This window comes from Chamaea fasciata, unplaced genomic scaffold, assembly GCF_029207755.1.
Source record: "Chamaea fasciata isolate MVZ Bird 193981 ecotype frontalis unplaced genomic scaffold, bChaFas1.0.hap1 SCAF_611, whole genome shotgun sequence".
Lineage (NCBI taxonomy): Eukaryota > Metazoa > Chordata > Aves > Passeriformes > Sylviidae > Chamaea > Chamaea fasciata.
The window spans coordinates 20,972-41,911 of NW_027094696.1; the positions used below are offsets into that span (position 1 = coordinate 20,972).

Genomic DNA, 20,940 nt, shown 5'->3' on the forward strand with positions numbered 1-20,940 from the left:
TTAGTGGTATTTTGAGCTGTTGTATTTAGCATAAAGGGGCGTGGCTTGACCAGTGATAGCTTAGGGTTTTATAAGGGGCGTGGCTTGGTGCTTAGCAAAAGGGGCGTGGTTTGATCATACATGGATCTTGAGGGCGTGGTTTAGGCACGGATATTCATGAGGGGCGTGGCCAAGGCGGGCGACAGGTGCCCTCACAGGTGGCAGGGGCGGGGCGGGGAGGAGAAGTGACTTCCAACCCAGGTGCGCACGAGCGCGTTCAGGTGAGGGGGGGGGGGAGATCTCCGGACAGGTACGGGGGGCGTGGCCTCGGAGGTGCCAAACACCGGACAGGTACCGGGGGGAGGGGGGGGCGTGTCCGGAGGGCAGGAAGTGGCTGTACAGGTGACCGGGCAGTGTTGGCAGCCAGGTGAGGGGTGGGGAGGGGGGGACAGATTCCGGACAGGTCCGAGGGGGCGTGGCCGCGTCCAGGTGAGGGCGGCGGGGCCGGAAGGTGCCGGCGGCCACAGCGGCCCGGGAGCGATGAGGAGGCGGCGGCGGGAGCCGGGAGCGAGGCCCGGAGCGGGGCCGCCGCTGCTGCCGCTGCCGCTGCTGCTGCTGCTGCTGCTGCCGGCGGGCGGTGAGGGGGGAGCCGGCCGTCCTCGGGCTCCTCGGGCGGGATTGGAGGGGGGATCGCGGGGGGATCTTCGCCCCGGAACCGTGAGGGGGTTTTGGCGGCAATCCTGAGGGGATCGGGGGAATCCTGAGGGGGATCGCGGGGGGATTTTCGCCCCGGAACCGTGAGGGGGTTTTGGCGGCAATCCTGAGGGGATCGGGGCTGTCTGAGGGGAATCGTGAGGGGATTTGTGGCGGAGAACCGTGAGGGGGTTTTGGCGGCAATCCTGAGGGCATTTGGGGTGTCTGAGGGGGTCTGGGGGAATCCTGAGGGGATTTGGGGGAATCGTGAGGGGATTTGCGGCGGAGAACCGTGAGGGGATTTTGGCGGCAATCCTGAGGGGATTTGGAGTGTCTGAGGGGATTTGGGGGAATCCTGAGGGGATTTGGGGGAATCCTGAGGGGATTTGGGGGAATCCTGAGGGGATTTGTGGCGGAGAACCGTGAGGGGGTTTTGGCGGCAATCCTGAGGGGATCGGGGGTGTCTGAGGGGGTTTGGGGGAGTCCTGAGGGGGTTTGGGGGTCCTGAAGAGGTTTGGGGGGTCTTGAGGGGATTTGGGGGAGTCCTGAGGGGGTTTTGGGGAGTCCTGAGGGGAATCGTGAGGGGATTTGTGGCGGAGAATCCTGAGGGGATTTTGGCGGCAATCCTGAGGAGATTTGGGGGATCTCGGGGGGTTTGGGGGAGTCCTGAGGGGGATTTGGGGGAATCCTGAAGGGAATCGTGAGGGGATTTGCGGCGGAGAACCGTGAGGGGGTTTTGGCGGCAATCCTGAGGGGATTTGGGGGCTCTGAGGGGATTTTGGGGAATTCTGAGGGGATCCTGAGGGGTCTGTGAGGGTCTCAGGGGGTTTGGGGTAGTTTGGGGGAGTCCTGAGGGGATTTGGGGGATTTGAGGGGATCGTGAGGGCTTCGGGGCTGTCTTGAGGGGGTTTGGGGGGGATCTGAGGGAATTTTGGGGGGAATCGGGACGGATTTTGGGGGGAGGAAAGACCGTGAGAGGACGGGAGCATCCGAGAGGATGAGGCGGGGATGAAGATCGTGGGGAGATCGGGGGAGAATCTGAGGGGATTCGGAGTTTTCGGAGAGGAATTTTGGGCTTGTTCTGAGGGGATTCGGGGGTGGTTCTGAGGGGTTTGAGGTGGTTTTAAGGAATTTTGGGGGATTTGAGGGGTTCTGAGGAGATTTGGGGGTTGTTCGGAGGGGATTTGGGGTGGTTTTACGGAGTTTTGGGGGATTTGAGTGGTTCTGAGGGATTTTTGGGGTTCTTCTGAGGGGGTTTGGGGTTGTTTTAAGGGGTTTTAGGGGGTTTCAGGGGTTTTGAGGGGGTTTTGGGGTTCTGTGGGGATTTTGGGGTGGTTTTGAGTGGTTCTGAGGGGATTTTTGGGGTTGTTTTAAGGCGTTTTGGGGGATTTGAGGGGTTCTGAGATTTTGGGGTGGTTCTGAGGGGATTTTAGGGTTGTTCTGTGGCGATTTTGGGGTTCTGAGTGGTTTTGAGGGGTTTGGGGGTTGTTTTGAGTGGTTCTGATGGGATTTTGGGGTGGTTTTGGGGTTGTTTTAAGGCATTTTGGGGGATTTGAGTGGTTCTGAGGGGGATTTTGGGGTTGTTCTGTGGGGATTTTTGGGGTTGTTCTGAGTGGTTTTGAGGTGTTTTGGGGTTGTTTTGAGTGGTTCTGATGGGATTTTGGGGTTGTTTTGGAGTTGTTTTAAGGCATTTTGGGGGGATTTCAGTGGTTCTGAGGGGATTTTGGGGTTGTTCTGTGGGGATTTTTGGGGTTCTGAGTGGTTTTGAGGTGTTTTGGGGTTGTTTTGAGTGGTTCTGAGGGGATTTTGGGGTGGTTTTGGGGTTGTTTTAAGGCATTTTGGGGGATTTGAGCGGTTCTCAGGGGGATTTGGAGGATCCGCGGAGGGCCCCGGGGTCCCGAGGGGGGTGGGCGGAGTTTCTGGGGACTCAGGTGTGGCCGGCAGGTGACACGGGCCGGGCTCAGGGGGTTGTCACGCCGCCCCGGCCCCGCCGCCCGCATTCCTGGGGCCGGTTTTTCCGGCTCGCCCCGGATGTCGGGGTGTCCCTCGTGTCCGGCCAGGTCACCCCCGAAGGGGAGGGGGGCGTGACGTCATCGCCCTGCAGGGGAGTCCTCAAAGTGAGGTCGTGACGTCATGGAACGTCCCCAAAGGGAGCTCTCTGATGTCGTCACCATCCCGGGGGTGTGACGTCATTACCCCCCCCGGAGTCCCCAAAGGCGGATATGACATCATCACCCTCACAGGGTGTCCCCAAATCGCGCCTCTGACGTCATCACCCTCCCCCGTCTGTCCCTCGCAGGTCACTGGGGGGCGGCAGCAGAGGATGACGCAGGTGAGGAAACACACCCGGGGAGGGGGTCCCTGGGGTTTTTTGGGGGGGGGATCCTGAATTTTGGGGTCCCGGAAGGGGATGGGGCCCCTTTGGGGGGGATTTGTGTGTTTGGGTCCCAATTTTTGGGGAGGGGGGTGGTCACTTAAAGGGCCAGATCCCATTTTTTTGGGGGGGGTCTCATGGTTCGGGGGTGGTCCCTGTGGGAGGGCTCCCCCAGTTGTGGGCTGGGGCAGTTTGTGGGGGGCTGGTTTTGGAGGGGGGGGGGGGTCAGTTTTTGGGGGGCTGGGGGCTGGTTTTGGGGGGGTGTTTTTTGGGGGCGGGGGGCAGTTTTCGGGGGGCAGTTTCGGGGGGTCTCCCCCCCCTCACCGGCGGCCGTGTTTAACCCCCTCAGTGCCGTGCGGGACCCCCGTGCTGCGGCGCGTGGTGGGCGGCTCGGGGGCGCAGGAGGGGCAGTGGCCGTGGCAGGTCAGCCTGGCCTTCAGGGGGCGCCACGTGTGCGGGGGGGCGCTGATCGCCCCGGCCTGGGTGCTGACGGCCGCGCACTGCTTCCCGCCGTGAGTACCGCCGGGATTCTCCCCGAAACGGCCCGAGTTCACTCCAAAAACTGCCCGAATTCACCCCAAAAACTGCCCGAGTTCACCCAAAAACAGCCCGAATTCACCCCAAAAACTGCCCGAGTTCACCCCAAAAACTGCCCGAGTTCACCCCAAAAACTGCCCGAATTCACCCCAAAAACAGCCCGAATTCACCCCAAAAACAGCCCGAGTTCACCGCAAAAACTGCCCGAGTTCACCCCAAAAACTGCCCGAGTTCACCCCAAAAACTGCCCGAGTTCACCCCAAAAACTGCCCGAATTCACCCCAAAAACAGCCCGAATTCACCCCAAAAACACCCGGAATTCACCCCAAAACCACCCCGAGTTCACCCCAAAACCAGCCCGAATTCACCCCAAAAACTGCCCGAGTTCACCCCAAAAACTGCCCGAATTCACCCCAAAAACTGCCCGGGGCTGAGCCCCGAAACACCCGGAATTCACCCCAAAAACTCCCTTAAATCCTCCCCAAAAATCCCCCAAAATCTTTCCAAAATCCCCCGAATTCCTCCAAAATTCCCCTAAACTCCCCAAACTCCCCAAAACTCCCCAAATTCCCCCAAATCCCCCCAAACTCCCCCCAAATCCCCCCAAATCCGCCCCAATCCGCCACCAGCTCCGGCGTTCCCCCCGCAGGGAGAACCCGCTCCCCGAGTACCGGGTGACGCTGGGGGTCCTGCAGCTCCTGTCGCCGCCCCCCGACGCCCAGGTGAGGGGCGTGGCCGCCGTGGAGCTCCACCCGGCCTATCGCGCCTATCGCGACAGCCCGCAGGGCCGGCGGCACCAGGAGGAGGAGGAGGAGGCGGGCGGGGACCTGGCGCTGGCGCGGCTGGAGCCCCCCGCGGTCACGTCGCGCTTGGTCCGGCCCGTGTGTGTCCCCGCCGCCGGGGTGGCCTTTGTCCCCGGCACCAACTGCACCGTCACCGGCTGGGGACACGTGCGGACGGCCGGTGCGTGCCGCCGGGGACACCGGGGGGACAGCGGGGGGACAGCGGGGACAGCGGGGACACCGGGGGGATTGGGGACACCGGGGGGATTGGGGACACCGGGGGGACTGGGGACAGCGGGGACACCGGGGACAGCGGGGGGACAGGGGACACCGGGGACAGCGGGGACACCGGGGACACCGGGGGGACAGGGGACACCGGGGACAGCGGGGACACCGGGGGGATTGGGGACAGCGGGGACAGCGGGGACACCGGGGGGACTGGGGACAGCGGGGACACCAGGGGGACACCGGGGACACCGGCTGGGGACACGTGCGGACGGCCGGTGCGTGCCGCCGGGGACACCGGGGACACCGGGGGGACACCGGGGGGACAGCGGGGGGATTGGGGACACCGGGGGGATTGGGGACACCGGGGAGATTGGGGACACCGGGGACACCGGGGGGACAGCGGGGGGACAGCGGGGGGATTGGGGACACCGGGGGGATTGGGGACACCGGGGAGATTGGGGACACAGGGGACACCGGGGACACCGGGGGGACAGCGGGGGGACAGCGGGGGGATTGGGGACACCGGGGACACCGGGGGGACACCGGGGACACCGGGGGGACAGGGGACACCGGGGACACCGGGGGGACAGCGGGGACACCGGCTGGGGACACGTGCGGACCGCCGGTGCGTGCCGCCGGGGACACCGGGGACACCGGGGGGACAGGGGACATCAGGTGGGGACAGGTGTGGGCCGCTCGTGGGTGGTGCCGGGGACAACCGGGGGAATTGGGGACACCTGGGGGCATTGGGGGGATTGGGGACACCTGGGGACACTGGGGCCACTGGGCTGGGGTCAGGGACACTGCGGTGACCCCGCGGTGACCCCGCGGTGACCGGGACAGGCCTGGGGACACCGGGACAGGCCCGGGCACCCCGGGGCGGGGTTGGGGACGCGGGGACAGGCCCGGGGACCCCGCGGTGACGCGGCTGTCCCCGCAGTGCCACTGCCGGCCCCCAAGACGCTGCAGCAGCTGGAGGTGCCGCTGCTGAGCCGGCGCCACTGTCGCTGCCTGTACGCGCTGGGGACGGCGACGGCGACAGCGACAGGGGACGGGCTGGGGACACCCGCCGGGGACACCATCTGCGCCGGCTTCCCGCGGGGACAGCGCGACGCCTGCCAGGTGGGTGACACCTCCCCGTGTGACACGTCCCCTCAGTGTCCCCAATGTCCCCAATGTGTCCCCAGTGTCCCCCTCAGTGTCCCCAGGGTGACTCCAGCGGCCCCCTCACCTGCCGCCTGGGCGGCGCCTGGCACCTGGCGGGTCCCTGTGTCCCCAGTGCCCCCAATGTCCCCAGTGTCCCCTCAGTGTGTCCCCAGTATCCCCTCAGTGTCCCCAGTGTCCCCAATGTCCCCAGTGTCCCCTCAGTGTCCCCATGTCCCCTCAGTGTCCCCAATGTGTCCCCAGGGTGACTCCGGCGGCCCCCTCACCTGCCGCCTGGGCGGCGCCTGGGGGGTCCCTGTGTCCCCAGTGTCCCCAATCCCCTCCGTGTCCCCAATGTCCCCAGTGTCCCCTCAGTGTCCCCTCAGTGTCCCCAATGTGTCCCCAGGGTGACTCCGGCGGCCCCCTCACCTGCCGCCTGGGCGGCGCCTGGCACCTGGCGGGTCCCTGTGTCCCCAGTGCCCCCAATGTCCCCAATGTCCCCAGTGTCCCCTCAGTGTCCCCAATGTCCCCAGTGTCCCCAGTGTCCCCTCAGTGTCCCCAATGTGTCCCCAGGGTGACTCCGGCGGCCCCCTCACCTGCCGCCTGGGCGGCGCCTGGCACCTGGCGGGTCCCTGTGTCCCCAGTGTCCCCAATGTCCCCGGTGTCCCCAGTGTCCCCAGTGTCCCCAATGTGTCCCCCATGTCCCCTCAGTGTCCCCCGTGTCCCCTCAGTGTCCCCGTGTCCCCTCAGTGTCCCCAATGTGTCCCCAGGGTGACTCCGGCGGCCCCCTCACCTGCCGCCTGGGCGGCGCCTGGCACCTGGCGGGTCCCTGTGTCCCCAGTGCCCCCAATGTCCCCAATGTCCCCAGTGTCCCCAATGTCCCCAGTGTCCCCAGTGCCCCCAATGTCCCCAGTGTCCCCAATGTCCCCAGTGTCCCCAATGTCCCCAGTGTCCCCTCAGTGTCCCCGTGTCCCCTCAGTGTCCCCTCAGTGTCCCCAGGGTGACTCCGGCGGCCCCCTCACCTGCCGCCTGGGCGGCGCCTGGCACCTGGCGGGTCCCTGTGTCCCCAGTGTCCCCAATGTCCCCGGTGTCCCCAGTGTCCCCAGTGTCCCCCATGTCCCCAGTGTCCCCTCAGTGTCCCCCGTGTCCCCTCAGTGTCCCCAATGTGTCCCCAGGGTGACTCCGGCGGCCCCCTCACCTGCCGCCTGGGCGGCGCCTGGCACCTGGCGGGTCCCTGTGTCCCCAGTGTCCCCAATGTCCCCGGTGTCCCCAGTGTCCCCAGTGTCCCCCATGTCCCCAGTGTCCCCTCAGTGTCCCCCGTGTCCCCTCAGTGTCCCCAATGTGTCCCCAGGGTGACTCCGGCGGCCCCCTCACCTGCCGCCTGGGCGGCGCCTGGCACCTGGCGGGCGTGGTGAGTTGGGGCGACGCCTGCGGGCTCCCCGGGCGCCCCGGGGTCTACACGGCCGTGTCCCCTCACCTGGCCTGGCTCCGGGCCCTCGTCCCCGAGCTGTCCCCGCGCCCAGCCCCGCCCCCCGAGCTCCCCGAGGCCCCGCCCCCCGAGCCGCCCTGCCCCCTCCCCCCGGGCTGGCCCCGCCCACTGCCGCCGCCGGGAGGGGACACGGGGGCGGGGCCGGCGCCGCGCGTCACCGCGGGGCTGCTGCTGGGGGCGCTGGGCGGGGCCCTGCTCCTCCTTTTGGGGTGAAAAACGCCGAATTCGGGCAACGCCGGGGGGCTGGCCATCCTTTGGGGTGAAAAATCCCGAAATCGGGCAAAGCCGGGGGGTCCTGGTCATCCTTTGGGGTGAAAAATCCCGAATTCGGGCAAAGCCGGGGGGTCTTGGTCATCCTTTGGGGTGAAAAATCCCGAATTTGGGGTCCTGGGGTGAAAAATCCCGAATTCGGGCAAAGCCGGGGGGCTGGTCATCCTTTTGGGGTGAAAAACAGAATTCGGGCAAAGCCGGGGGGTCTTGGTCATCCTTTGGGGTGAAAAACACAGAATTCGGGCAAAGCCGGGGGGTCCTGGTCATCCTTTGGGGTGAAAAACACAGAATTGGGGCAAAGCCGGGGGGTCCTGGTCATCCTTTGGGGTGAAAAATCCCGAATTCGGGCAAAGCCGGGGGGTCTTGGTCATCCTTTGGGGTGAAAAATCCCGAAATCGGGCAAAGCCGGGGGGCCTGGTCAGGGTTTTGGGGTGAGAAAACCCGAATTCGGGCGTCCAAAGTGGGGGGGACCCCAAAAAAGGACTCGTGGGACCCCCCAAGTTCCCCCCACCCCCAAAAAAAACCTCCCAGACCCCAAAATAAAACCTCTGAGACCCCAAAATCCCCCAAATAAAAACTCCCAGACCCCAAAATCCCCCAATAAAAACTCCCAGACCCCAAAATCTCCCAATAAAAACTCCCAGACCCCAAAATCCCCCAATAAAAACTCCCAGACCCCAAAATCCCCCAATAAAAACTCCCAGACCCCAAAATCCCCCAATAAAAACTCCGAGACCCCAAAATCCCCCAATAAAAACTCCCAGACCCCAAAATCCCCCAAATAAAAACTCCGAGACCCCAAAATCCCCCAAATAAAAACTCCCAGACCCCAAAATCCCCCCAATAAAAACTCCGAGACCCCAAAATCCCCCAAATAAAAACTCCGAGACCCCAAAATCCCCCAAATAAAACCTCTGAGACCCCAAAATCCCCCAATAAAAACTCCCAGACCCCAAAATCCCCAAATGAAAACTCCGAGACCCCAAAATCCCCCAATAAAAACTCCCAGACCCCAAAATCCCCCAAATAAAAACTCCCAGACCCCAAAATCCCCCAATAAAAACTCCCAGACCCCAAAATCCCCCAATAAAAACTCCGAGCCCTCTCCTCTTCTTTTTCCTGCTGTATTTGGGGTTTGGGGGGATCCCCAAAATTTTGGGGGACCCAAAACAGGGGAGGGGGATGGGAACCCCAAAAACTGGGGAAAAAAACCCAAAAAAACCCCAAAATTGAGGGAGGGGGGAAAAAAAAAAACCAAAATGAGGAAAAACCCCCAAAATTGAGGGGGGAAAGTGCAAAATGGAGCGAAACCCCCAAAGGGAAGGGAAAATTCCCAAAATTGGAGAGAAAAATCCCAAAATTGAGGGAAAATTCCCAAAACTGGAGAGAAAATTCCCAGAATTGAGGGAAAAAATCCCAAAATTGAGGGAAAATTCCTAAAATTAGGGAGAAAATTCCCAAAATTGAGGAAAATTCCCGGAATTGAGGGAAAATTCCCCAAATTGACGGAAAATTCCCAAAACTGGAGAGAAGAATTCCCAGAATTAACAGAAAATTCCCAAAATTGAGGGGAAGTTCCCAAAATTGACGGAAAATTCCCAGAATTGAAGGAAAATTCCCAGAATTGACAGAAAATTCCCCAAATTGAAGGAAAATTCCCCAAATTGACAGAAAATTCCCCAAATTGATGGAAAATTCCCAAAATTGACAGAAAATTCCCAAAAATTGAAGGAAAATTCCCCAAATTGACAGAAAATTCCCAAAAATTGAAGGAAAATTCCCCAAATTGAAGGAAAATTCCCAAAAATTGAAGGAAAACTCCCGAAATTGATGGAAAAACTCCCGGAATTGACGGAAAATTCCCCAAAATTGAAGGAAAAACTCCCGGAATTGAAGGAAAAACTCCCGGAATTGAGGGAAAATTCCCCAAAAACTGGCGGGAAACGGCCCGGAGCGGAGGCCGGCCCCTCCCCCCGCGGGGCGGGGCCGCTGACGTCACTTCTTGGCCACCTTGGCCTGTTTGTGCTTCGGCGGCGCCCAGCGCAGGCAGATCGAGTCCACTGCAATTAACCGCAATCGAGCAGCGCTAATTAGCCGCGCCGGGGGCCGACACCAGGGCGTCGCTCATTAGAGGGAGTAATTAACGGGATGGGTCGGGGGAGGGGGGGGTGTTAATTGGGGAAGCCGTTAATGAGGGGAGATAATTAAGGAGGAAGAGAGAGCGTTGATGGGATTAATTAGGATTCACAGGGGGACGTCAGCGGGGTTAATTAAGGAGAGGGACGTCAATGGGATTAATTAAGGGGGGGCATTAATGGGATTAATTAAGAGTCGTTAAGCTCATTAGTGGGGAGTTCATTACCAAAGGTAATTAAGGGGGGATCGCTACTTCCTCCTTTAATTGTTAATTAATAAAATCAATAAGATTAATTGCTCCTCTAATTAACCTCACAAAGTTATTTAAGAGGAGCAATTAATGGGGATTGATAGGATTAATTAATAGGGTTAATTAAGGGGGGGGTCGATGAGGTCGATAAGATTAATTGCTCCTCTAATTAACCTCGTAAGGTTATTTAAGAGGAGCAATTAATGGGGATTGATAGGATTAATTAATAGGGTTAATTAAGGGGGGGGTCGATGAGGTCGATAAGATTAATTGCTCCTCTAATTAACCTCGTAAGGTTATTTAAGAGTTGCAATTAATGGGGATTAATAGGGTTAATTAATAGGGTTAATTAAGGGGGGGGTCGATGAGGTCGATAAGATTAATTGCTCCTCTAATTAACCTCGTAAGATGATTTAAGAGTTGCAATCAATGGGGATTAATAGGGCTAATTAATAGGGTTAATTAAGGGGGGGGTCATTAAGGAGGGATCATTACCAGAGTTACTTGGGGGGTTAATTAAGAGGGCCATTAACAGAGATTAATTAAGGGGAGGGGGCTCATTAAGGGGGTTCATTAAGGGACGTTAATTAACGGGGCAGCCCTGGGGGGGTTGTCTGGACCGAACCATTGAGGAAGGGGCGCCCATTAAGGCGTGTCCGTTAATTAAAGTGCGTTAATTAACAAGCACGTTCTGAAGAGAAGCTCATCAACAGGAATTAATTAACGGGTGCTCATTAAGGGAAATTAATTAAGGGGGAGCCCTGGGGGGGTTGTCTGGACCGAACCATTCGGTGCCCATCACGGGGGGGGGTGTGTCCATTAAGGAACGCTCATTAATTAAGGAACGTTAATTACCCAACACGTTCCTTAGCAGGTCACGAGCAGACATTAACGCCCGGCCGCTCGTTAACGAACGGGTGCTCGTTAAGGGAGATTAATTCAGTTAATTACGGGGGTGACCTCAGGGGCATTCCTGGAGCGAACCATTCACAGCCTGGGGGGGGAGGGGAGGGGAGGGGAGGGGGGGTTTCCACGACTCCTCCCGGGGTTAATTACCCGGCTAATCACCACGAGGGAGCTAATTAGGGCCGGCCAACGGCGGCGGGGCGCTAATTACTGACCGGTGATGGGCGGCTTCTTGTACTGGGCGCTCTTGAGGTGCTCCTCGACCAGCTTGGGCGTGACGCAGATGACGTGCTGCCCCTTCCAGTACTTGACCATGTTCAGCGACTGCAGCGTGCTGATGATGTCGGTCTGCGTGATGCTGGTCATCTGGCTGGACACGGAGTGACCCCTGAGTGACCACGGAGTGACCACTGACCGCTGGGAGTGACCACTGGTCTATGGGAGTGACCACTGGTCTATGGGAGTGACCACTGGTCTATGGGAGTGACCACTGGTCTATGGGAGTGACCACTGATCTATGGGAGCGACCACTGGTCTACGGGAGCGACCACTGGTCTATGGGAGTGGACACTGGGGACGGCGCCGGGGGCTGATGATGTCGGTCTGCGTGATGCTGGTCATCTGGCTGGACACGGAGTGACCACGGAGTGACCACTGAGTGACCACTGACCGCTGGGAGTGACCACTGATCTATGGGAGTGACCACTGGTCTATGGGAGTGACCACTGGTCTATGGGAGTGACCACTGATCTATGGGAGTGACCACTGATCTATGGGAGTGACCACTGGTCTATGGGAGTGACCACTGATCTATGGGAGTGACCACTGGTCTATGGGAGTGACCACTGATCTATGGGAGTGGACACTGGGGACGGCGCTGGGGGCTGATGATGTCGGTCTGCGTGATGCTGGTCATCTGGCTGGACACGGAGTGACCACGGAGTGACCACGGAGTGACCACTGACCGCTGGGAGTGACCACTGGTCTATGGGAGCGACCACTGGTCTATGGGAGTGACCACTGGTCTATGGGAGTGGACACTGGTCTATGGGAGTGACCACTGGTCTATGGGAGTGACCACTGGTCTATGGGAGTGACCACTGGTCTATGGGAGTGACCACTGGTCTATGGGAGTGGACACTGGTCTATGGGAGTGACCACTGGTCTATGGGAGCGACCACTGGTCTATGGGAGTGACCACTGGTCTATGGGAGTGGACACTGGGGACGGCGCCGGGGGCTGATGATGTCGGTCTGCGTGATGCTGGTCATCTGGCTGGACACGGAGTGACCCCTGAGTGACCACGGAGTGACCACTGACCACTGGGAGTGACCACTGGTCTATGGGAGTGACCACTGATCTATGGGAGCGACCACTGGTCTATGGGAGTGACCACTGGTCTATGGGAGTGACCACTGATCTATGGGAGTGACCACTGGTCTATGGGAGTGACCACTGATCTATGGGAGTGGACACTGGGGACGGCGCCGGGGGCTGATGATGTCGGTCTGCGTGATGCTGGTCATCTGGCTGGACACGGAGTGACCCCTGAGTGACCACTGACCGCTGCGAGTGACCACTGATCTATGGGAGTGACCACTGGTCTATGGGAGTGACCACTGGGGACGGCGCCGGGGGCTGATGATGTCGGTCTGCGTGATGCTGGTCATCTGGCTGGACACGGAGTGACCCCTGAGTGACCACGGAGTGACCACTGACCACTGGGAGTGACCACTGACCGCTGGGAGTGACCACTGGTCTATGGGAGTGACCACTGGTCTACGGGAGTGACCACTGGTCTATGGGAGTGACCACTGATCTATGGGAGTGACCACTGACCGCTGGGAGTGACCACTGGTCTATGGGAGTGACCACTGGTCTATGGGAGTGACCACTGGTCTATGGGAGTGACCACTGACCACTGAGTGACCACTGAGTGACCACTGACCACTACCACTCTACACTGCCTTACACGGTGTTTATGGATCCAGACTGGTTCATACTGGTCTCTACTGGTTTCTACGGATCTCTGTGGATCTCTACGGGGGTTCTGGGGTCTGTACTGGTCTGCACTGGTTTATACTGGTCTCTACTGGTTTCTATGGGTTTCTATGGGGATTTTTGGGGCCATACTGGTCCATACTGGTCTGTACTGGTCGTACCTGAGGTCCTTGATGGACAGGGTGCCCCGGAAGTCCCGGAGGATCTCCAGGACCAGGGGGAGTCACTGGTTTATACTGGTCTCTACTGGTTTCTATGGGTTTCTATGGGGATTTTGGGGCCATACTGGTCCATACTGGTTCATACTGGTCCATACTGGTCGTACCTGAGGTCCTTGATGGACAGGGTGCCCCGGAAGTCCCGGAGGATCTCCAGCAGCACCCAGGACCAGTAGCTGCGGTAGCTGAGCTTGCCCAGGTCCGAGAGCGGCTTCTCCGGGGAGCCCACGGTGCTCTCCAGCTTGGAGAGCTCGTAACCTGCACAGGGACACGGAAAGCCACCCAAATCCGCCAGAATCCATCAAAATCCGCCAAAATCTGCCAGAATCCGCCAGAATCCATCAAAATCCACCAGAATCCACCCAAATCCGCCAGAATCCATCAAAATCCACCAGAATCCACCCAAATCCGCCAGAATCCATCAAAATCCGCCAAAATCCACCCAAATCCGCCAGAATCCATCAAAATCCGCCAAAATCCAGCAAAATCCACCAGAATCCAAACAAAATCCACCAGAATCCACCCAAATCCGCCAGAATCCAAACAAAATCCACCAGAATCCACCCAAATCCGCCAGAATCCAAACAAAATCCACCAGAATCCACCCAAATCCGCCAGAATCCAAACAAAATCCACCAGAATCCACCCAAATCCACCAGAATCCACCCAAATCCGCCAGAATCCAAACAAAATCCACCAAAAACCCACCCAAATCCACCAAAATCCAGCAAAATCCATCAAAATCCGCCAAAATCCACCAAAATCCAAACAAAATCCACCAGAATCCACCCAAATCCGCCAAAATCCACCCAAATCCACCAGAATCCAAACAAAATCCGCCAAAATCCGGCAAAATCCACCAAAAACCCACCCAAATCCACCAGAATCCAGCAAAATCCAGCAAAATCCACCCAAATCCGCCAGAATCCAAACAAAATCCACCAGAATCCACCCAAATCCGCCAGAATACAAACAAAATTCGCCAAAATCCCCCCAAATCCCCCCAAATCCCCCAAATCCCCCCAAATCCCCGCAAGCCCCCCGAAGCGCCGGGCCCGCCGGGAGACGCACTGAAGGCGATGAGGAACTTCCCGTAGCCGCGGCGCTGGTACGGCGGCAGCGTCAGGATGCACGCCACGTTGTTCCCGTCCGGGGACTCCTTTTCCTGCCAAAAAAAAACAGGAATTTGGGGGAAATCCCGGGAAAAATCGGGAATTTGGGCCTCGGGGGCAGTGAAAACATTCGGGAATTTGGGGGAGGTTTTGGGGCTTTTTTGTGATTTTTTGGGGGGTTTTTTTGTGGTTTGGGGACGTTGAGAGGTGGCAGGTGACGCCGTTCCCGCTCCTTTTCCCGCCAAAAAACGGGAATTCAGGGGAAATCCCGGAAAAATCGGGAATTTGAGGACTTTGGGGGGGGGGTTGGGGAATGCCAAATTTTGGGGATTTTAGGGATTTTTGGTGCTTTTTTAAGCTCTGGAATGTCGTGCCTAACTAAGAGCCCAGGTGTGTCCCAGGTGTGTTTTTTTCCCTCCCAGGTGTCCCCAAGGGTGTCCCCAGGTGTCCCTGACCTGTCCCAGGTGTGTCCCCAGGTGTGTTTTATCCCCCCCCAGGTGTGTTTTATCCCAGCCCAGGTGTGTCCAGGTGTGTCCCAGGTGTGTTCCATCCTCCCCCAGGTGTGCTCTACACCCCTCCAGGTGTGTTCTATCCCCCCCAGGTGTGTTCTATCCCCCCCCAGGTGTGCCCAGGTGTGCCCAGGTGTGTTCTATCCCCCCAGGTGTGTTCTATCCCCCCCAGGTGTGTTCTATCCCCCCCCCAGGTGTCCCCAGGTGTGTTCTATCCCCCCCAGGTGTGTTCTATCCCCCCCAGGTGTGTTCTATCCCCCCCAGGTGTGTTCCATTCCCCCCCAGGTGTGTTCTATCCCCCCCAGGTGTGTTCTACGCCCCCCCAGGTGTGTTCTATCCCCCCCCAGGTGTGTTCTATCCCCCCCAGGTGTGTTCTATCCCCCCCCAGGTGTGTTCTATCCCCCCCAGGTGTGTTCTATCCCCCCCCAGGTGTGTTCTATCCCCCCCCAGGTGTGTTCCATCCCCCCCCAGGTGTGTTCTATCCCCCCCAGGTGTGTTCCATCCCCCCCCAGGTGTGTTCTATCCCCCCCAGGTGTGTTCCATCCCCCCCCAGGTGTGTTCCATCCCCCCCCAGGTGTGTTCTATCCCCCCCAGGTGTGTTCCATCCCCCCCCAGGTGTGTTCCATCCCCCCCCAGGTGTGTTCCATCCCCCCCCAGGTGTGTTCTATCCCCCCCCAGGTGTGTTCTATCCCCCCCAGGTGTGTTCTATCCCCCCCAGGTGTGTTCTATCCCCCCCAGGTGCGCCCTACGCCCCCCCAGGTGCGCCCCACCTTGGAGAAGTAGCCCACGATGTGCGCCCCCTGGCGGTCCACCTCGGTGAGCAGGTAGAAGACGAAGGGCTCCACGTCGAAGTAAAGGGTCTTGTGGTCCAGGAACAGCTTGGCCAGCAGGCACAGGTTCTGGCAATAGATCTGACAGGGGCCCACCTGGGCACACCTGGGCACACCTGGGCACACCTGGGCCGGCCCAAAATCCCCCCCAAAATCCCCCCAAAAATCCCCCAAAAACCGGCCCAGGTGAGGACGTCCAGGTGTCCCGAAGGGAATCTCGTCTAGGAATTCACCTGGGGGATCTGGGGCTGGGACAGGTGGCACACCTGGGCACACCTGGGCACACCTGGGCACACCTGGGCTCACCTTGTGGTCTTTGCCGTCCACCTCGTAGACCGAGATGTTCCCCTTGCGGTAAATCTCCCGTCCCGGCGGCTGCCGCCACTGGCACTGCCCCTGCACAGGTGAGGCCCAGGTGAGGCCCAGGTGTGCCCCAAATTGAGCCCAGGTGTGTCCAGGTACGTCCCCAAGTGTACCCAGGTGTGTTTAAAGTGTCCCCAGGTGTCTCCAAATCCCCTTGAAACCCGCCCAGGTGTGTCTCTAACCCCCTCAGGTGTGCCCAGGTGTACAAGATGAGTGCCCAGGTGTCCCCAGGTGTGTCCCAGGTGCCCCCAGGTGTGCCCAGGTGTGTCCCAGGTGTGCCCAGCTGTCCCCAGGTGTGTCCCAGGTGTCCCCAGGTGTCCCCAGGTATCCCCAGGTGTCCCCAGGTGCCCCCAGATGTCCCCAGGTGTCTCCAGGTGTCCCCAGCTGTCCCCAGGTGCCCCCAGGTGTGTCCCAGGTGTCCCCAGGTGTCCCCAGGTGCCCCCAGGTGTGTCCCAGGTGCCCCCAGGTGTCCCCAGGTGCCCCCAGGTGTCCCCAGGTGTCCCCAGGTGTCTCCAGGTGGGTCCCAGCTGTCCCCAGGTGCCCCCAGGTGTGTCCCAGGTGTCCCCAGGTGTCCCCAGGTGTCCCCAGGTGGGTCCCAGGTGTCCCCAGGTGCCCCCAGGTGTCCCCAGGTGTCTCCAGGTGTCCCAGGTGTGTCCCAGGTGCCCCCAGGTGTGTCCCAGGTGTCCCCAGGTGTCCCCAGGTGTGTCCCAGGTGTCCCCAGGTGTCCCCAGGTGCCCCCAGGTGTCCCCAGGTGTCCCCAGGTGTCTCCAGGTGTCCCAGGTGTGTCCCAGGTGCCCCCAGGTGTGTCCCAGGTGTCCCCAGGTGTCCCCAGGTGTGTCCCAGGTGTCCCCAGGTGCGCCCAGGTGTCCCCAGGTGTGTCCCCAGGTGTGTCCCAGGTGTCCCAGGTGCCCCCAGGTGTCCCAGGTGTCCCCAGGTGTCCCCAGGTGTGTCCCAGGTGTCCCCAGGTGTGCCCAGGTGTGCCCAGGTGTACCAGGTGCAGGCGGTAGCTCCTCTCGTATTTCATGTACTTGAGGCAGAACTCGCAGATCCAGAGCTTGGGCTGCTTCCCATAATCCTCCGGGAAGGGCGAGAAGTACCAGGCGTCGATCTCGTAGTGCCCGATGTGGATCTTGTCCACGTACTTCACCTTGGTGATCTGCGGGGACAGGTGACACACCTGGGCACACCTGGGCACACCTGGGCACACCTGGGGGGCCCCAAATCCACAGAAATCCCAAAAAATCCCCCCAAAAAATCCCGTTAAAAACGGCCAGAAACGCCCCAGGTGAGGATCTGGGGCAGGAATTCACCTGGGGGATCTGGGACGGACAGGTGACACACCTGGGCACACCTGGGCACACCTGGGCACACCTGGGGGGGCCCAAAATCCCCCCGAAATCCCAAAAAATCCCCCCCAAACCCTCCTGGGATTTGGGAATTCCCTGGAATTTGGGGTTCCAGGTGAGACAGGTGACACACCTGGGCACACCTGGGCACACCTGGGCTGTCCCAACCCCCCCGGAATTTTGGGATTTCCCCTCCCCCACTCACGGCCTCGTGCTCCTTCTCCAGCGCCGCCGTGGTCGGGTCCATCTCGGCATAGGTCTGCGGAAACCAGTACGGACCAGTATGGACCAGTATAGACCAATATAAACCAGTACAGACCAGTATAGACCAATATAAACCACTACGGACCAGTATGGACTGATCAGAACCAGTATGAACCAGTATAGACCAATACAAACCAGTACGGACCAGTTCAGACCAGCACACACTGATACAAACCAGTATAACCCAGTACGGACCAGTATAAACCAGTAACAGCCAATACGAACCAGCGCTTACCAGTAAAAACCAGTGAGCACCAGTAGGGACCAGTACTTGACGCACTCCCAGTTCATCCCAGTACATCCCAGTTCATCCCAGTCCCTCCCAGTTGCTCCCAGTCCCTCCCAGTCCATCCCAGTATCCCCTAACCCCATCCCAGTGCCCCCTAAACTGATCCCAGTCCCCTGTATCTCCACCCCAGCGCCCTTTAACTCGCTCCCAGTGCCTCCCAGTCCATCCCAGTTCATCCCAGTGCCCTCTGACCCTGCCCCAGTTTCTCCCAGTTCATCCCAGTCCCTCCCAGTTCATCCCAGTGCCCCCTAAACTGACCCCAGTCCCCTTTAACTCTATTCCAGCCCCACTTAACTCCGCTCCAGCCCCCTGTAACTCACTCCCAGTTCATCCTAGTTCCATCCCAGTTCATCCCAGTTCATCCCAGTTTCTCCCAGTCCCTCCCAGTTTATCCCAGTCCCTCCCAGTTTATCCCAGTCCATCCCAGTGCCCTCTAACCCCATCCCAGTCCCTCCCAGTGCCCCCTAAACCAACCCCAGTCCCCTTTAACTGCATTCCAGCCCCCTGTGTCTCCACCCCAGCGCCCTGTCACTCTCTCTAACTCGCTCCCAGTCGCTCCCAGTTTATCCCAGTTTATCCCAGTTCATCCCAGTCCCTCCCGGTGGGCGGCAGACCTTCTGCACGTGGTTGATCTCGTCGTGTTTGCGTTTCTGGTTGCGCGTGATCTTCCTCTCGGGCTCGGCCAGCTCGCCCAGGAACGGCTCCGAGCTCTTCTGCGCCGCCTCCTTCAGGCTCTTGCTCAGCGCCAGCCGGTTCCTGTCCACCCACTCGTCCAGGCGCCGGTTAACTGGGAGCACTGGGACTCACTGGTTTGAACTGGGAGCACCCCCCGCCATCCCAGTGTGTCCGAATCCCCCCGGTCTGGGGTTAACTGGGAGCACTGGGACTCACTGGTTTGAACTGGGACACCCTCCCCAGCCCGTCCCGGTGCCTCCCAGTCCATCCCAGTTTGTCCCAGTCTGTACGAAAACCTCTTCCAGTTCCCTCCCAGTCCATCCCAGTCTATCCCAGTCCCCGCACTCACAGCCCACGTAGTGCACGTAGAACTCCTCGCGCGCCTCCTGCTCGTTCAGGCGGGACTGGATCACCTCGGCCGAGTCTGCAACGGACTGGGATCAACTGGGAGCACTGGGTTATACTGGGAGGGACTGGGAATGGGACTGGATCGCCTCGGCCGAGTCTGCAACGGACTGGGATCAACTGGGAGCACTGGGTTATACTGGGAGGGACTGGGAATGGGATTGGGAGGGACTGGGAGGGAACTGGGACAAGGTGGGAACGGGACTGGGAATGGACTGGGACCAGTTCGCCACCCCCGGGATCCCATTCCCAGCACTGCCAGTCCCCCCAGTATCCCACTGCCAGTATTCCCAGTATGTCACTCCCAGTCTCCCATTCCCAGTCCTCCCAGTATTCCCAGTCCTCCCAGTCTCCCATTCCCAGTCCCCCCAGTCCCCCCAGTATTCCCAGTCCCCCCAGTATCCCACTCCCAGTATTCCCAGTATGTCACTCCCAGTCTCCCATTCCCAGTCCTCCCAGTCTCCCATTCCCAGTCCTCCCAGTATTCCCAGTCCCCCCAGTATCCCACTCCCAGTATTCCCAGTCTCCCATTCCCAGTCCTCCCAGTCCCCCCAGTCCCCCCAGTCCCCCCAGTATTCCCAGTATCCCAGTATTCCCAGTATTCCCAGTATTCCCAGTCCCCCAGTCCCCCCAGTCCCCCCAGTATTCCCAGTCCTCCCAGCATCCCACTGCCAGTATTCCCAGTATGTCACTCCCAGTCTCCCATTCCCAGTCCCCCCAGTATCCCAGTATTCCCATTCCCCCCAGTCCCCCCAGTATTCCCAGTCCCCCCATTCCCCCCAGTATCCCAGTATTCCCAGTCCCCCCAGTCCCCCAGTATTCCCAGTATTCCCAGTCCCCCCATTCCCCCCAGTCCCCCCAGTCCCCCCAGTATTCCCAGTATTCCCAGTCCCCCCAGTATTCCCAGTCCCCCCAGTCCCCCCAGTATTCCCAGTCCCCCCAGTCCCCCCAGTCCCCCCAGTATTCCCACTCCCCCCAGTATTCCCAGTCCCCCCACTATCCCAGTATTCCCAGTCCCCCCAGTCCCCCCAGTATTCCCAGTATTCCCAGTATCCCAGTATTCCCAGTCCCCCCAGTCCCCCCAGTATTCCCAGTCCCCCCAGTATCCCAGTATTCCCAGTCCCCCCAGTCCCCCCAGTATTCCCAGTATTCCCAGTATTCCCAGTATTCCCAGTCCCCCCAGTCCCCCCAGTATTCCCAGTCCCGCAGTCCCCCCAGTCCCCCCAGTCCCCCCAGTCCCCCCAGTATTCCCAGTCCCCCCAGTATTCCCAGTATCCCCAGTATTCCCATTCCCCCCAGTCCCCCCATTCCCCCCAGTATTCCCAGTATTCCCAGTATCCCCAGTCTTCCCGCAGTCCCGCAGCCGCGGTGACTGACGCCAGCTGCCGTCGGCCCTGCGGCACAGGTACGTCTCGCCGATCTCCACCGCCACCTCGGCGTCCCGCGCGGCTCCCGCCGGGCCCGGAGGGCCCCGCCCGCCGCCGCCGGGAGCGCCGGGAGCGCCGGGAGCGCCGGGAGCCGCCCCGGGCCCGCCCGGAGCCTCCGGCACCGCCCGCGGCCCGCCCGGGGCCTCCGCCGCCGCCGCCGCCATCTTCCCGCCGCGCCGCGGAACTGACGTCACGGCGGCGCCACCCGCCCCGCGGGTTGCTAGGAGACCGGGAGAGGGCGGGAATCGGTTGCTAGGGGGACGAGAAAAGGGCGGGAATCGGTTGCTAGGGGACGAAATTTGGTCGCTATGGGGACAGAAAAGGGCGGGAATTTACGCGGGCGTAGCATTTGTGGCGGGGGCGTGGTTTATTTGTAAGGGGCGTGGTTTGGTGTTGCTAGGAGATGAGAAAAGGGCGGGACCTGGTTGCTAGGGGATAAAAAGGGGCGGGAATGGGTTGCTAGGAGACGATGAAAAGGCAGGAAATCACGTGGGCGTGGTTTCTTTCCCGGGGGCGTGGTTTCATTGTTGAAGATGGGTTTTGTAGGGGGCGGGGTGTGGGTGTTGAGGGCGTGGTTTGGGTGTTGGGGGCGGGGCTTGGCGTTGCTAGGAGACGGGACGCCGCTATCCCAGGGTGCATTGCGGGAAAAGAGGCTTTGAGGCCTAAAAATCGGGATTTTGGGGGGTAAAAATCGGGATTTTGGGGTGTAAAAAT

At 60.0% G+C, this 20,940-nt stretch overlaps 2 protein-coding genes across 4 annotated transcripts; one reads left to right on the forward strand and one right to left on the reverse strand.

Annotated features, from left to right (window-relative positions):
- Positions 1-454: 454 nt before the first annotated feature.
- LOC136305728 (serine protease 33-like) lies at positions 455-8,600 on the forward strand. Its single transcript, XM_066209040.1, has 7 exons — positions 455-616; positions 2,972-3,004; positions 3,396-3,558; positions 4,233-4,546; positions 5,534-5,715; positions 6,001-6,132; positions 7,088-8,600. Exons 1-7 carry the CDS (start codon positions 520-522, stop codon positions 7,436-7,438), a joined length of 1,272 nt encoding a protein of 423 aa, XP_066065137.1. The 5' UTR covers positions 455-519; the 3' UTR covers positions 7,439-8,600.
- Positions 7,816-20,391, reverse strand: LOC136305726 (histone acetyltransferase KAT8-like). 3 transcript variants are annotated; one of them, XM_066209038.1, is made up of 11 exons: positions 20,177-20,391; positions 18,744-18,818; positions 18,334-18,506; positions 17,372-17,425; positions 16,812-16,976; positions 15,764-15,853; positions 15,398-15,538; positions 14,078-14,171; positions 13,114-13,264; positions 11,003-11,157; positions 9,404-9,555 (listed from the first exon to the last, which is right to left on the reverse strand). In XM_066209038.1, the coding sequence occupies exons 1-11, from the start codon at positions 20,388-20,390 to the stop codon at positions 9,491-9,493; spliced, it is 1,377 nt and encodes a 458-aa protein (XP_066065135.1). In that variant the 5' UTR covers position 20,391; the 3' UTR covers positions 9,404-9,490. The 3 variants fall into 3 exon arrangements, with proteins under 3 accessions (XP_066065133.1, XP_066065134.1, XP_066065135.1); XM_066209036.1 differs by lacking the exon at positions 18,334-18,506 and having other exon boundaries at positions 7,816-9,555; XM_066209037.1 differs by lacking the exons at positions 16,812-16,976; positions 18,334-18,506 and having other exon boundaries at positions 7,816-9,555.
- Between the last annotated feature and the right edge of the window lie 549 nt (positions 20,392-20,940).